Here is a 15,897-nt window from a genome sequence, read left to right as displayed (position 1 = left end):
TACCTTATCCTATAAAACTTCTAAAAAACTAGTACTGTCGTAATTTTTGCCGTATCGACGCTAATTTAATAAAAAGTTAATTTATAATATACCTTTCAACCTAGTCAAATTACGTTTTGATAACAAAATAAACCTGGCAACGCATAAGCCAGTTTCTCACCGATTACTATTTTAGGCAACTACCCCCCTTTCAAATGACACCTATGCTTAGTAGTAATTGGAAAAAATCACCAAGCTTATTTTTGAGACTAATTGTATATTTCTGAACAGGTCCTGTTCAATAGAACGAATCAAAGTAGGACTGAACCCAAAACGAAATTACCCGACAGATAAACATTAGAACTTCATTGGAATGGAGTCAGCTTCATTTGAGACATGGAATGAAAAGTAATCCATTGTAAAACAATTGTAAACCTTTTCAGCGTACACTTAAATCTTTCGTTAGAACGAACTCATTCTATGTAAAAAATTATGGCTTATTTTGCATAGGGAAACTGTGTGTTCTATTTACATTGGCATATAATGTGAAATACTAGCTATCAAAGCTTTTAAATTACGCTGGGAATCATGGAACAACAGTAAAGGTGTTAATATAAATGAAGTTTTGGCATAATATCTTGCATTCGCCTGCGATTAAACCATCTTGAAACTTTCATGACCGCCATTTTTATCTTTTTTGACAATGCAAAACTAAAATTTTGTAACTAATTCCAGGAGTGCTAAAAGAGAGAGAAAGGGAGAGAGAGAGAGAAAGAATGAGAGAGAGAGAGAGAGAGAGAAAGAATAAGAGAGAGAGAGAGAGAGAGAGAAAAAAAGTTAAAAATAAAGATGATGAGAAATATAACCAGAGAGAAAGAGGGCGAGTGCGTGAGAAACAGAAAGTGAGAGAGAAAAACAGAACTGTACTTAAAAGCCCAAGTTTTCTGTACACAAGAAGTAGAACTATGATGTCCTTGTAGTGATAGAATTAGTATCTATTCTTTGATTTTATTAAAGAGCGCTATGTAAACAGGATTTCATTACAGAGAAATAAGAAAGAGAAACAAAGAAAACATTAACACTAACTTACCACACTAAGAAAAGTAAGGAAAACGAGCAATAAAAAAAAACTCACAATACTTCGACAAGTTTACCAGGATTAGCCATACATAAAAATCCTAAATCTATTCAAGGATTAACAAGTTGCTTATTTAATTTGAAAAAGATGAACTTTTATATATTTTTGTTTTTGACAAAAAGACGTGGCGTATCTTAAACCCTTGACTCGTATTTTACCAGTCTTTTACTCGAACAAACGCTTATGAGAGCTGAGTACGTACTCAAGTATCTTTGCGCATAGAGTTGCTTAGTCTAACTTCTACAAAAATTATCCGTCATTTAACTGTAAAATTATTTAACAGTTTGGGGCTTATGGTCAAAGAATTTTTGAAAGTTCTTGAATCGAATTGGAAAACCTCCAAGTTTTCCAGTTCTTTTAAAAAACTTATAATTAATTTGATTCTTTAATCCAAATACGATAAACAACTACTTTACGTATGATAAAGCAAATAGCCCACATTACATCAATCAAAACACAAGCTTTTTGCTTAATATGAAAGATATATTTCCAACATTTGTTTTACTAATATAAAACTAAATGCGTGGGAAAATAAATATGTAAATCCATTTCAATGAAAATATTACAATATCAAATTTTAATTTCTAAATAAAATTTATTAAAACATAAATACAACTTTTGGTAACAAAACCTGATACAATTTCAATTTTTTAGGCCGTAATAAAATCACAGGAATAAGCAGAGACGTTATAAAGTCCTAAAATGCTTCTAAAAGAATGAATCTATAACTTTGAACTTGTCTTCACTTGCACGGACTCATTTGCAAGGTGTTCAACTTGCTCAGAAGTCGCTATAGTCCGTTTTCTCAAATACTTAGAACTATTTTCATCACAGTCTTCCAAAAAATATCTAAAAAAAATGATCAAGATCATTCAATTTGTAAGCATTTTTCACGAACAAGCTTGATCAATTCTATAATTATAACAAAAAATCATTAATCCGAAACTGAAACATCCAACTTATTATGCTAATTTATTCCGCTAATATTAACAGTAATCTTAGAATTGTGGTAATTCAAGACCTACTTGTTTCGAAATTTTTTCTCGACAGCTTATATTTATGCTATGCAAGATTTACAAGTTTATATTTTACGAATCATACAGCTGACTGTTTAATAACTCGTTTAGTATCTATTTAGAAACTTATTACAAAAACAAAAACATGATCATAAAACATTGCAACTTTGAGGGGGAGGGGGGGAGTAACTCAGAGCTTTTTTAGTCTTTAAGAAATTAGTTACATTCGACCCTTGAAATCAAACTTATTAGCATCGACAAATCCTAAAACTGTATTGTCAATAATGTCTTACAATTTCAAAAGGAACGTTTTCCAATAGTCTCAATTTTTTGTTGATGATTCACTATCAATTATTTTAGATTCCTTAAATACTATAAGGGTTATACAAGTGGCCTTACATAGTAAAAATATGACCATTCCAGGAAAATTCGTTAATCACATTTTTGGAAATGCAGAGATGAGGAGAGATGAAATCGCAAATTCATAATTATTGTCCTTGGATCTTAAGGTTCAGTTTTATCAATACAGCAGGTAGAGGTGATTAACCACTGAAACTAATAGAACTACCTTTTCAAAATATACTACTTCTACTAAAACTGCAACAAGAAAACCTCGGGGGATATCAAACTTGGTTAGCGTTCAATCAAATTTTCCTTCTTTTTAAAGATAATTAGCATTGATCAGAAGAATATCCTTCGTCTTATCAACCCAGACAAACAAGACTTGAGACAAGAATGGTTTCCATAAATGCCACTGCCACCTAGCGTTTGCTGGAAAATCTACATAACAATATTAAGATATAATGTAAGACTGATACAGCCTGTCTGGTGGCATTAAATGGATTGAACGCAAGAAATATCTTCTTAATAACTTCAAGATGTCATCGTGATTAATTTCCTTGGGAGCGAAGAGACACTCAACATAGCTTATATTTATGTAAACAATATTGAAAGATTCCACTCTTCTCAATAGCTATGACCGTGTCTCCAAATACCTTGATTAAAATAACTTTCTTTATGAGACCGTTTTAATAATAAAAATTTTTTTATCGAAACCAAAGAACAAACTGGTTGGCACATATTATTAGTGTTGGGGAAATATCTCAAAATTCCACAGTTGGATATGCACAAGTTCTATCCTTAGACAGTGATGTTGATTAAAGTCTGCTAGATTCAACTACTATAAACGAAAATAATTATAATAAATAGAAATTAGAAAAAGATTCGTAATCTGAAAATGAGAAAAATTGATCAAATCATATAAAAGTAATAGCAATAAGAGAGAAGGATGACTACATGAATTAAAAACTATGCAAACTATTTTGAAGAATTTAGCTGCAGACTTTTCTTGGGTTTTGAGCAGTGAGAAAAAAGATCAGAAAAAACTGAAGCACTAAATTACACAAACATTTGAGGAAATAACCAAGACTTCTACAAACAATACAAATAAAACAAGTAAAGTCTTAATGTAATATAACCCATATATTAGGCTTAGGTCACTTGTTCGGCTGTGAGTCTAAGGAAATTCAGTCCACCATTTTGCATACAACTCGTAATGGACATTGTCCCTCACGCGTCAACCCAAGATCAATCCAATCTTTCATCCCTTAGCTATATGACTATCTACCTTAATTCTTCCCTAGGAATGATGTTATAAAATTTTACAACGAAATAAAAACAAACTAATATCTGAAAATAAAAAATCAAACTTTAAAAGTAAATTATGGCGCAGTTGACGTCATAGAAACAGTTGTTTATATCTAACAGTTCGTAGTAACGAACTGTAAGTTAGGAGCGACTCTGCTCAAAAGTAACTGAAAGTCTAAAAACGGATATTTTGATATCAATAGATGTATCAAAAGAATCAACTTATTATGCTGATTCCAAATATATAAAATTCATCAAGTTTAGTTTTACGCATCAAAAGTTACGAGCCTAAGAAAATCTGTGTGATTTTGGAATTAGAGAGGAAACACACCCTAAAATTCAAGGAATCTTAATAAAAATCAAACAGTCAGATTCAGCGTACCAGAGAACCCAAATATAGAAGTTTCAAGCTCTTACAAAATGTAGAATTCAGCTATTCTTGTCAGAAGAAAGATTATGGATGCGTGTGTAATTTTTTTGTCCATGTGTGATCGTGTCGAAATAATGGTCCTAAAAGATCGGGAGAGGGTTTATTGAAACGGAAATTAAAAGTTTAAGTGCCTCTTTTAAGCAACCAAAAGACTCAAGGGCAACTGACCCCCTCCCAAGCCCCTTTTTTCTCCAAAGTAATCTGATCAAAATTTTTAGATAGCCATGTTATTCAGTATAGTTGGAAGATCAAATAACTATGTCTTTAAGGGTAAAATGACCCCCCACAGCCCGAGGGGAGAGGCCTGTAAGTTATGAAAGTTACCCATTGTTTACCCATAGTATTTGTTATTGGAAAGTATTCAGACATTTTTCGGGGGGGGGGGGTATTTTGTGCTTAGGGTGGGTTTCCATAGGTAGAATTTTCCTTGGGAGGGAAATTTCCCACGGGTGAATTTTCCAGGGGAAATTTTACACTGGGGAGATTTGACAGAATTCCCATACAAAATTCTTGTTAATTTTCTCACAGTATCTTTATCAACTCAAATTTGCATGCGGAGATGTTCCGGGTGAATTATCCGGGGTCCGTTATCCACGTGTTTTGATTTCCAGGAAAAAAAATGCCACGGAAGGGGGCATTTCCAGTGTGATAGAGAAACCGATTAGAAATCAAATTGAAAGTCCTCTTTCAAACGTAAGTAGGCCAAGGAGAATTTTTCAGGCTAGATCATCCGTATGAAATTTTAAGAGAGGGGGGAGGTGATTTTCAGAGAGTATGGAACTGTCTGGAGGGAATTTGCACTTTACATGGGATGAAACTTCCACGGAGGAGTTTTGCCGAAATTAATATACAAATTCCGTTTTAATTTATCTACGGTGAGCCAACTTCGAACCTGCATTAGTTGAAAAACGTTCAGAAATTAAACAAAAAAAAACACATTTTTTTAACTGAAAATAAGGAGTGACATTAAAACTTAAAACGAGCAGAAATTATTCCGTCTATGAAAGGACATGTCCCCTCCACAACGCCTCACTCTTTATGCTAAAGTTTGAATCTTTGTCACAACTCTCATTTTTAAATTAATAAAAAAAAATAGCGTAAAGAGCGGGGAATTGAGGAAGTGGACAGCCCCTTTCATATACGGAATAATTTTTGTTCATTTTTTTGTTGCTCCTTAAAAAAACTTGTTTTATTTAATAGCATGTAGAAGGGACTTTTTGCAGCGTTTCTTTTCAAAACACCGGCGTTTCTACAAACCGAAACAAAAAAGAACTCAAACAATAGTTTCATTATTGACTTGAACCACAAATTTGCGGTTGATAGTACCAGGGGACAAAATGAACTTATTATGGCTCAAGAAATAAAAAGATAATTCTGATTTAAAAGCTTACCCTAAATTCAAAAAAATATCTTTAGTTTTTGCACGATGATTTTTTGAAGTTTAATTTTGTATTAAACACCTACAGGTCAACATAAAAATATAAAAAAAAAATAATTACACGATAACTGTGAATTCTAGAAAACTAATTAGATTTTAAAATTTAGCAGAATCTCCTCTAAAATTTAATTGGATTGGTTCTTCTTTTTCCAAAACGTAAAAAGACAAAAAATTAAGGACAGTAGCCGTAAACACGATGAGGAGACAAATTAAATCGGTTGGCTCCAACACAAAAATATTTTAATTCCGCATTTTTGTCACTCACGGAGAAAGATTCAAATAATATTCCCTGAAAATAGAACTAATTCCCTGATAAGATAAGGTCATTGCAAGAAAGGAGGTTTTTCTAACCATTTCCTGAGAAAAGAAGGTAAATAGCCGGATTAAATTAGACACGGCCTTACTAGATCGCAAATACGGTGGAATTCACTAATTTATATGTGTAATAAGGCCTTTTTATTTCAATTGTTCTATATTAAAATTATTACAAACATGCTCAGAAAAAAACAACTATACTAATCCCCCCTTGAAAGTAGGATAAGCTTACCTGTAATTTACCATTATCCCACAAGAATTTCCGAGGCCTCTTGGCGACAAATCTGCTTTCCAGTTAATCCGCCACATAACAGCACCATTTCTAAGGTGAAAATTTGCTAAAAGTCAAGAGATCAACTTAAATTTTTATCGTCTGTAAAGCAACCAAAAACGAAAGCAGTCAAAAGCAATCTAAGACCACTACTAGTAAGACAAAAATGAATTTTTGGGAAAAATATATCCTTTACAAACACCAAAAACAAGAAGAACAATAGGGAATTTTTCAAGACAGTGGGAAACAAATTAGAATGAAATTATAATGTCTTAAAAAATTCCCTGTTGTTCTTCTTGTTTTTGGTGTTTGTGATGGAAAGGCAGCGTGGCCTTCGTCGTTATTTAATATATCCTTTAGGATGTTTTTTTTTTTTAGGATATATTTAGGATCTCTACCCTCTATATTTAGAATTGATAAAGGATTAGGAAAAAAATGAATTTATGCACAAGAAGAAACAACCACGAATGAAAGCTGTTAATAACCAACTCAGACACTGACTTAACCAGCAGTCTCAGATCAAAGTGGACGTCTGAACTCTGTAATGTTGTCTACAGAAACAGCTAAACATTGAACCTTAGTTAGCTCTGGCCTAAAAGTTCGGTGGCAGGAGGAGGAGCAAGTGTAAATACTAGTTCTACCTACCTAAAAAGAAGTTCAAATAGAAATAAGGTCAGAACAAATACAGAAACGGTAATAAGAGCATTAGCAGTGTCAAATTGATCAGCAAATACTAAACTTGGGTCTAGAGATTGAGTCTGATTTTGTATAGTAGTCAAGATCTACATAGGCTCAAACGATAACTATAGGGAGAATGTTAGATCTTTATGGAAGAAAGAGTTAGCTTTGTTTAATTCTTCTTTTTTCAACGGTTCTGCCAAAAATAATAAAAACGCTCAATCTAACTGATTGAGTTAGATTTTTTGGCCACATAGATTCTTCAATCGGCAATGAGAATGGGGGGGGGGATAATTCCAGAAATTCAAATAATATTCCTCATGAAATTTGGCGAATTAGACATGTAAAATAAAATAAAAGTATTATGATATATTATGTTTAGACAAAGACGATGTTTCAAAATTTTTTTGGTCGCTGCTCAACTTTGGCCAACAGCTTTAATGCTTTCATTCCAATCCTTAAATATTTACAAATTTTTGATGATTTTTCCGAAAATAGCTTCAGAAGACTTTTTTTTTCATACAGACTCCTAAAATGTCGGCATTTATATGAGTTACAAATCTGAATTCCAAAGCTACCTCCAATAACGCCCTGAAAGGGGGATGTCTACCCCTTTCGTCCAATTTCAAAGCATATTTACTTCAAGGTTTGAATGCTTTGATAGGCTAAGGTTGTTCTCCCTCCCCTCCAAAAAAGTTAAATACATTCTTTATATGTGACATCTTAAGAGGGGTTCTCATCTGTAATTATGAAGCCCCCTCCTTTTAAACCCTCTAAATGGCGGATGTACGATCCCTAATACTTCAGCTATCATTTTCCCACTTACCTAAGGGGGAAAGATAATTAAAAGGAAGAACTGATTCGATTTATAGTTTCTAAGATATTTTCTTGAAACACTTTACATTGGTATATTAAAAAAAAAGGCAGTCGAATATGTGAATGAAGCCTTAATGTTCCAACCACTTTTCATTAAAAAAGTCTCCTTTTAGTTCTTTTAAAGCACCATCAATTTGTGGAAATGGACAACGCAATGTTTGTACGAGCTATAAGGGCAAAATGATAAGACACCACACCCATTCCAGTAGAACAGCGTTAGATCAATAGCCTTTTTCCCCTTGAAACATATCGAAGCGTGGTCAAGTTATTTCCAGTAAAAAAAAAAGAAAAAGAAAGAAAATATAATTATACTCCGTGTGCACGCAGAGATCGAAATGATGCACCTTGAATATTTGTCAGATAACATTTTGAAACTATGCTTCAATAACTTGCTAGAACTCGCTACTTTTTCATTTAAATTTATTAGCTTAGTCGAGAGACCTATTCTGGTACTACATATTGATTCCACTCTTAAAATTAGCTTTCAACAGTTATAAATAGTATTACAAGGGTGTATCCACCTTCACAGTGCAATTGATTCCTTTGAAGTTGAAAATAACGAAGATTTCTCAAGCAATCTGCGAAGGATGTGCAAGCAAGACGGAGAAACTAAACCCAACATAAATTAAGAAAAAAATACTATTTATTTATTTGAAAAAATTATCCTTACCCATTTTTATCAAGCACCAACTCAAATAGGGGGGCATATTGCTTTTTGAATACATAAATTTTAGCTCCTTCATTTCACCAGATTCGTATTTCAATGTAAAATTAGTTAAAAAGAAAAAAAAGACATCCAGACCAGGTTTATCGTCGTTCCCCTCCCAATGAAACAACACACATCTCCTAATCTTTTGAATCAGCGACAAAGTAGAACCACCGACTCCAGATAAAGTAACACCCCTCAATGTTTTCTCAGGGACAACAAAAATGGGTATTTTAGTAAGGATGTGGGTAAGTACCAAGTATCAGGTTCACTTGCACCCAGAAAAGCCATAACGTAGCGCAAAACTTACTTTATCGTAGAATTCTAAGTAGAACTCGAATCTACCTAGCACTGCCTACTATACGGACACATTAATCTTACAGATTGCATAGCGTAACGCAGTATTTTCAGTTATGCTAATGTGAAAAGTTTAACGGTGTTGTGCGAAAGAGCCACAATACCTCAAAGAGAACCGACAGGTGAGGGTAATCGACATCATGGCTATCATTGGTTGGTTATTGTCCTACGCAGCTAACTTTGAAGGCTCTGCTAAAGAGTCTGCAATAATGTTGGTACTCTTAGTAATCGAAACTCTTGCAGCTAGCACATGGTCGGATAAGCATTGGCTTTAATCTATTGCAAATTATATTGCAGGAAGTAAGGGTTTCCAGATAAACAGCCTTTGTTGCGATGAAACGCAATGTATGATGCTGATAACAGAAATTACAATACTTTGACACTTGTCAGCCACGACTGAACTCCTATACTCCTATTTTCATCTTGCTAGACATTCTTGCTGTAATTCCTCTTTTTTTTCTCTTTTTTTTATTACGGTAGCGAAACCAATCGCAAAAGTATTAGTCCATTTTTTATTCTTCTTTATTACAAGAATACATTATCTTAGTATAAAATTTGTCTCTAGGGTATAGTGCATTTAGATCCTGTCAATAAACTGAACAATTATCATATTCAGGACAGGGACAAATTACCACATGAGCTATCACATTTCATTAGAAAGACTATTTGGCTTTCATTACGAAGTAAATATGAAAATTCTATCCCCTTCTTAAATTACAAGTCCATGTGGTACGGCTATTAGCAACGATTTCCGAGGAGAATAGTGTAAACACAGAATCGTAGGATCTTAATGATCATTCACTATTTATATAAGACAGAAAACACCAAGAGAAAATACCGCAACAATCATTTATTAGAGCGGGAATTCAGCAGCGCTAGGATAGGAATATGAAAGAAATGTTTGGAACAACAATTTAAAATATCAATTTAGAATCTGAATTAAAAAAAAAAAAAAAAAAAAAGTTCGCCAAAATCTAGTTTTGACAACTTTATCGGCGACGTTAATTCAATTTTTGAATGACCAATTCTAAGAGCAGTAAGAAAGAGCAATAAAATGAGCAATATGAACTGAAAAATTGTAAGAAACAAATCAACTCCTTAAGCTGCAAAGGTGGCAAATGCTATTTTTCAGTAACAAATTTGAGCTCAAAGTATGGATAAAATACAACTGAAGCCGTCCCCGGGCCAAACTGACAAACCTTTTACTTTCATTTTAAATCAAATGAATTGCATGATTCGGCTCTGTATGTCCATAAAGACATTCTCTAAAACAAAATTGATTCCACAAAACGATAAAAGTAGTTGGGCTATAGAACGCCAAATAATTCTTGTCGAAGTAAACTTGACGAAACGAAAATTGTTAAAATAAATTAAACCATTAGCAAAAAAAATAGGTATACACAAACTCAAAAACCTTTAACATTCTTTCCCACTAGCCTATTTGTAAGGAATATGTAAAATTCAACTAAGCTAAATTTAAAACAAGCAAAAGTCGATCGAAGTAGAATTCAACCAGACAAAATTCTGTCCAATGTAAAAGTCAGCCCAATAAAAGCCTAGTCCGCAAAACTCGATCTCTGCAACACTTAACCTAGCACAAACTTACCTACTCAACCTAGGAAAATCGACCACACAACCAACAAAGATACAACCACAAAACACAACCTGACAATTCAAATTAGGAAACTAAACACAGTCAAGCAAAACATAACCAAGCATGTTCCGCCTCTTTAGAATCAGAACGACCCAAGGATCAACAGCCTCTCCGACTAAAAGACCACAGTTGGGGCCTTGGAAGTCCACCTTTTTTTAAAAGGTCTGCTATATTTATTTATAATTAACGTTCAGAGAGATTCAAACCCTGGCTGGCTAACAGGGCCACATGCCCAAAATGATGCGTTGGAGGTCCCCATCCTCCTAGAACGGTACATTATGTCAATGATACTAGAATGATCCTTCGTTTGAAAGTCTATCTGACTCAAGGTCCCAGTAGGGCTCCTGAGTCCCCCCTGAGTTTCGCTTTAGATGATTTTAGATGGGATGAATTGCAACTGGTCAATTTCTACGGGGTTAAATTATGGTTGGGTTGAGTTTTGCCAGCTGGAGTTTTGCTTCAGTCAAGTATTGTACGGGTTGAGTTTTTCAAGGTTGAACTTGTTCCTCTCAATCTACTTTAATTTTCCTTGGATTGAACTTATGCAGGTAGAATTTTGCGCGGGTCTATCATTGCTGGGTTGAAGTTGATTCTACAGTATTTTCCCGCCAGTCCACTGTGTCGTTACTTTTCCCCATCGATTTTTCGACCTAAAGAATTATTAATTGTATGCTAAAACTTATCGATATTATGGTAGGTGAAAGACTATTAAGAACTTTAGAAATTAGTCTCCTATTTTTTTCCACCTACTTATGAAATTGTCTCCTCCTGAGAGAACATCTTGCTTTTTGAGGTTGGTTAAGTGTTTTTCAGTAGAGGACTTATTTTGAGAATTCTACATATATCGGAAAATATCACAAGTTAATTTACCTCAGTTTGTTTTACAGACATATCTTGCAGAATCTGTGAAGCAATTTTTTTCGTCGTTAGTTTCTACTTAGCTCTTTCATTGCGTAGGAAAAACTTTGGAAAAACAAGGATGAAGATGCAGTTGAAAAAAAAACACCCAATTAAAAAAGAAGCTTCAGCTTCGTTGCTACGAGAGTGCTTAAACAAATACTTCTATTATTTTTGCACACAATACCTAGCTTAAAATTTATACAAAATGCTTACCAACAGAGTCAAGGGCCAAACCTCGCCTCTTTTCTAGGAACAAGTACTGAGCGCACATCCTCATTAGCGGTATTTCCAAGATTTGAACTAACGAGTCATCCTGAATCCAAGATCCATTTCCAAGCATGTACCTAAAGCTACAGTAGAATCGATCCGGAGGCCCAAAATGCTCTACTAGATTTACTTGCTCTTCTTCCGTGAAAACTCGACAACAACCTAGAAATTGAGCGCTATTCCGTATCTTATAATATTCAAATAGGAGTTTACATTAAGCTATGCTTCTAAACTATGTTCTGTCATCACACACACTTCTAAAATTATTTTCATTCTGTCGTAAGTGATGGCAGTGGCGGAAACACATTGCAAACTAATATTTGAAGTTTTGGACTCTGAATTGCAACATCATTATGATACAATAGTATATGTGTCTCTACAGCATTTTTAAAGTAAAGAAAACACCTACACTTTACTGTTTAATAGTTTTTGTAGGTTATTCTCTTTTTCTCCTCTTTATTGAATGCTATTATTCAGTGACTTGACTCCTTCAAAATTTGTTTTGTACCTTATCGTTTCATCGTCAAGTTGATAATAAGCTATTTCAGAAATCTCTATTGATATAAAAGGTTCAGCAGCATAGATATTTTTGTAACAAACCCTATAGGATATGAGAATACACACCAGATAAATGCAGTTTGGTTTCATACGGTTCAGTTTGATATGCAACAATGTATTACAAGTTAAGGTCATCAATGCAAAAAAATCAGAAAAGTACATTCATACATTAACTTTATAAGGTCATCTTTATCAGGCTAGAATTACCTGAGAAATTATGTTCACCGATACAAACAAGTTTGAATCAAAATTTACCTTTGAAGGTACTTTTTTGCAGGTAAAAAGCAAAATTTAACATTATCACTTTTAACATTTCTATTTATATATATATATATATATATATATATATATATATATATATATATATATATATATATATATATATATATATATATATATATATATATATATATATATATAATATATAATATATATATATATATATATATATATATATATATATATATATATATATATATATATGTATATATATATATGTATATATATATATGTATATATATATATATATATATATATATATATACATATATACATATATATATATATATATATATATATATATATATATATATATATATATATATATATATATATATATATATATATATATATATATATATATATATATATATATATACATATATATATATACATATATATATATATATATATATATATATATATATATATATATATATATATATATATATATATATATATATATATATATATATATATATATATATATATATATGATTCAAACAGGTTTTCGAATTATGCAGCAATATAAATGTTTTTACCGTGAATAAACAGAAAAAATAAACTAAAGATAAAAAGGCTTAAATTAAAATTTAAAGAGGCTTGAATTAACCTTACATTAATTAACCTTAATTAATCATAAAATATGATTCAAACCACCGGAGCGGAACTCCTCTTATTTCATACCTTTCTAACTTCAGCAACAATAACGGATGATTGACCATGTCGAAAGCTTTGGAAAAATCCAGGAAAATACCGATTACCTTACTTATCTTCCCAACCTTATGCTGACCAAAGTGGTCAAATCAAGCTTTGTTACTGTTTATTCATTTGACATGGTCAACGAATGAGGCAGTAATCGCAACAATACAATTTATTAACACTAGTTTATCTTGATTAAACTTCCCCAATTAGAAATAAAACTAAACCAGCTGAACTTGCTCAGAAAGATTGAATGAACGCTATGGGGAAGCGATCTACATTAAATATTTTGTTTTGTTTTTAGTAGAAAAAAAAACCGAAAAGACAAGTTTACGAAATATACGCGATAACAGATATCGATAATTTCAAATTTCTCTCGGAAAAAGACGACCAAGAGGAATATTTCAAAGACAGTTTCAGATGAAATATTAAGCTTGCCAAGTCATAATAAACTCCAGAGGTTGCAGTTTATCTTACGAAAACTGACCTTTGGAAATAAAAACTACAAGCCTGAGTATGTGTTATTTATGCATGTTTTCTTCATTTATCGACATGTGAAATAAATTGATTATAGCCAAATTTCCTAATTTGCAGTCTAGTCCATCATTCGAAGTTTTTGCAAAAATTTCATACTGAATTTTCTTGTCTTCCCGGGTTTCCAAAGATAAGTAAATTTTTACTTCAAAATAGAAACTGGCCGTTAATAATTATAGCAAGAGTCCCTTTTTCTCCATACTCAGGTGTGAAAACCAAATACGATTTCCTATTGCAAATTACACGAAACGTATTGGCATGGCCCATGTCCCGTCAGGAAGTAGAGTTGCCTTCATAGTCTCAGATTGCATTGAAATTTAACGTCTATGAAATTTGGTAAAAAAAGGGTAGCTTTTTTGCTTTTATTTGCCAAACAGAGGGCAACAATGGCCTGAGACACAGCCGCCAAAAATGGCTCCCAAGGTGCTATTTCTCGCCTATGCTTAACACAGAAAAAAAGAAGAAAAAATGTTATTTATGCATCTTTTCATCATTTATTGAAATGTTTTTATCTACTTATCGATGAAGCAATAACACCTAGACTATCACTAGCATCCTATTCACTTCAGAATTTCATGTACATTAGCAGACAGCAAATACTTTACAAGTTAGGAAAAAAGTACTTACGAATAGAATGTTGTCATTTTGTTCTTGTAATTTCGAAAGTAATGCTTCAATAATTCCGCAGGTTTCTAATTTTAGACCACCAGAAATTACTATAATCTATATAAACTAGCTCTAAAGAGAACATGAGCACAGTGATAAATTAGGGCGTTAATATTCTAATTTTCAATGGTATCGGCTACTTATACCTAGAATACAATCAAATTGTACAAATAGAAAGCTGACAAGATTTTGATAATCACAACGATTTGTCGAAAAAAAACTCATAATAATCTATTATATATTGTAACAATTAATTTGATAATACTTAAACTGCTATTGAAAAATCTAATAAAAAAAATTGTTAAAAATTTGAATACAAAAACATACTTTCAGTATCTAAATTAAGTTTAAGGATAAAATATCGAAACCTAACATCCCAATGAACCTTTAAAGAACAAACCTTTTTCAGCTTCTTTAATTTGAGAAATGAGCCACATTTTGAAGCCAGGGATCGGTGATAGCGTCGAGAATACTTTAACATTAGGCATCTCTTGCTGGATTTCATGAACAACTCTCTTAATCAAGTAAGTGCCCAATTCAATTCCCTTAAAAACGAAAGTTTGGAATGAAACAACGAAAAGAAACCCTATATTTAGCTTTAAAAGCTACAATGTTAATGTAAACCAAATGAAAATGAAAACTTTACCTCATTAAGTTTAAAGCTTTGAAACAACGTGAGAGAAAGAAACTGGAATTTTCTCAAACTATGAAAGAATGCAGATTATCCTTTCTGGCAACAAATAAAATGTCCTGATTACAGAGAAAAAATTACGAACATTTCAATGTGTGGGAGGGCGAGGGAGGAGCAGTAATCTCAGTGACTATTCACTAGCAAAGCAAATGGCACCTGTACTAGAATCAGTGATTTACAGGACGTTCATAAGTGGGAAGGGGGTCGAGGTTTTTCAGAATACAAATCGATATTTTTCAGTCCTAATGATGTAATTGCGTTGGAGATCGAAACCATTTGCATTGTTTTTCATAAGAGACATAGATAGCGGGGCGGAATTTTTTTAGTACCTCTCCCCCTTAGATTTCGAAAATGCTAGAAATTTAAGATGCCTTTTTTTGGTATTTCCATTGAAAATTGGAAAAAAATTCTCCCCTAGATTTCAAAAATACACTTTCATCCCTCCTCTCAGCGCTTTTGTGAATTGACGCCAGTGGTTTTTTATACGGTTGGAGCGCATCTCCTCGCGGAAGGACTTCCATCCACTTACAGGCATGGTAGAAGCATTCATGGTTGCATTACAGGTATGACACCCGTAAGTCGTGGAAGGTCTGTAAGTCTGTATAGTTTTAAGTTTGGAATACACTCGCATAGTTATGGATCTACTATGCCTACACATGAATGGACGGTTCTTCCAGGAGGGAGTTACGCACCAATCATAGGAAAACGTTTTTTTTATGGTTGAAGTGCACCCCCTCTTGTAAAGACCTCCCATTCACGCGCAAAGCGGTAGATCTATAACTGTTCAGTTTAATT

The 15,897-nt window shown here is 32.8% G+C and overlaps 1 protein-coding gene across 5 annotated transcripts in view; it reads right to left on the bottom strand.

The window, feature by feature from the left end:
- Positions 1–1,679: 1,679 nt before the first annotated feature.
- Positions 1,680–15,897, bottom strand: part of LOC136039861 (malonyl-CoA decarboxylase, mitochondrial-like) — a 50,779-nt gene continuing 36,561 nt past the window's right edge. For all 5 annotated transcript variants that reach the window (XM_065723821.1, XM_065723839.1, XM_065723803.1 and 2 more), the window contains exons 8-11: positions 14,812–14,956; positions 11,619–11,834; positions 6,196–6,301; positions 1,680–1,966 (exon numbers count right to left, since the gene is read on the bottom strand). In XM_065723821.1, coding sequence (XP_065579893.1) covers positions 1,840–1,966; positions 6,196–6,301; positions 11,619–11,834; positions 14,812–14,956 — 594 coding nt within the window. In that variant the 3' untranslated portion in view covers positions 1,680–1,839. The remainder of the gene's footprint in view (positions 1,967–6,195; positions 6,302–11,618; positions 11,835–14,811; positions 14,957–15,897) is intronic.

The sequence above is a fragment of the Artemia franciscana genome, chromosome 2 (assembly GCF_032884065.1).
Source record: "Artemia franciscana chromosome 2, ASM3288406v1, whole genome shotgun sequence".
Taxonomy (NCBI): Eukaryota; Metazoa; Arthropoda; class Branchiopoda; order Anostraca; family Artemiidae; genus Artemia; species Artemia franciscana.
This window is presented reverse-complemented; position numbering and strand designations above follow the sequence as displayed.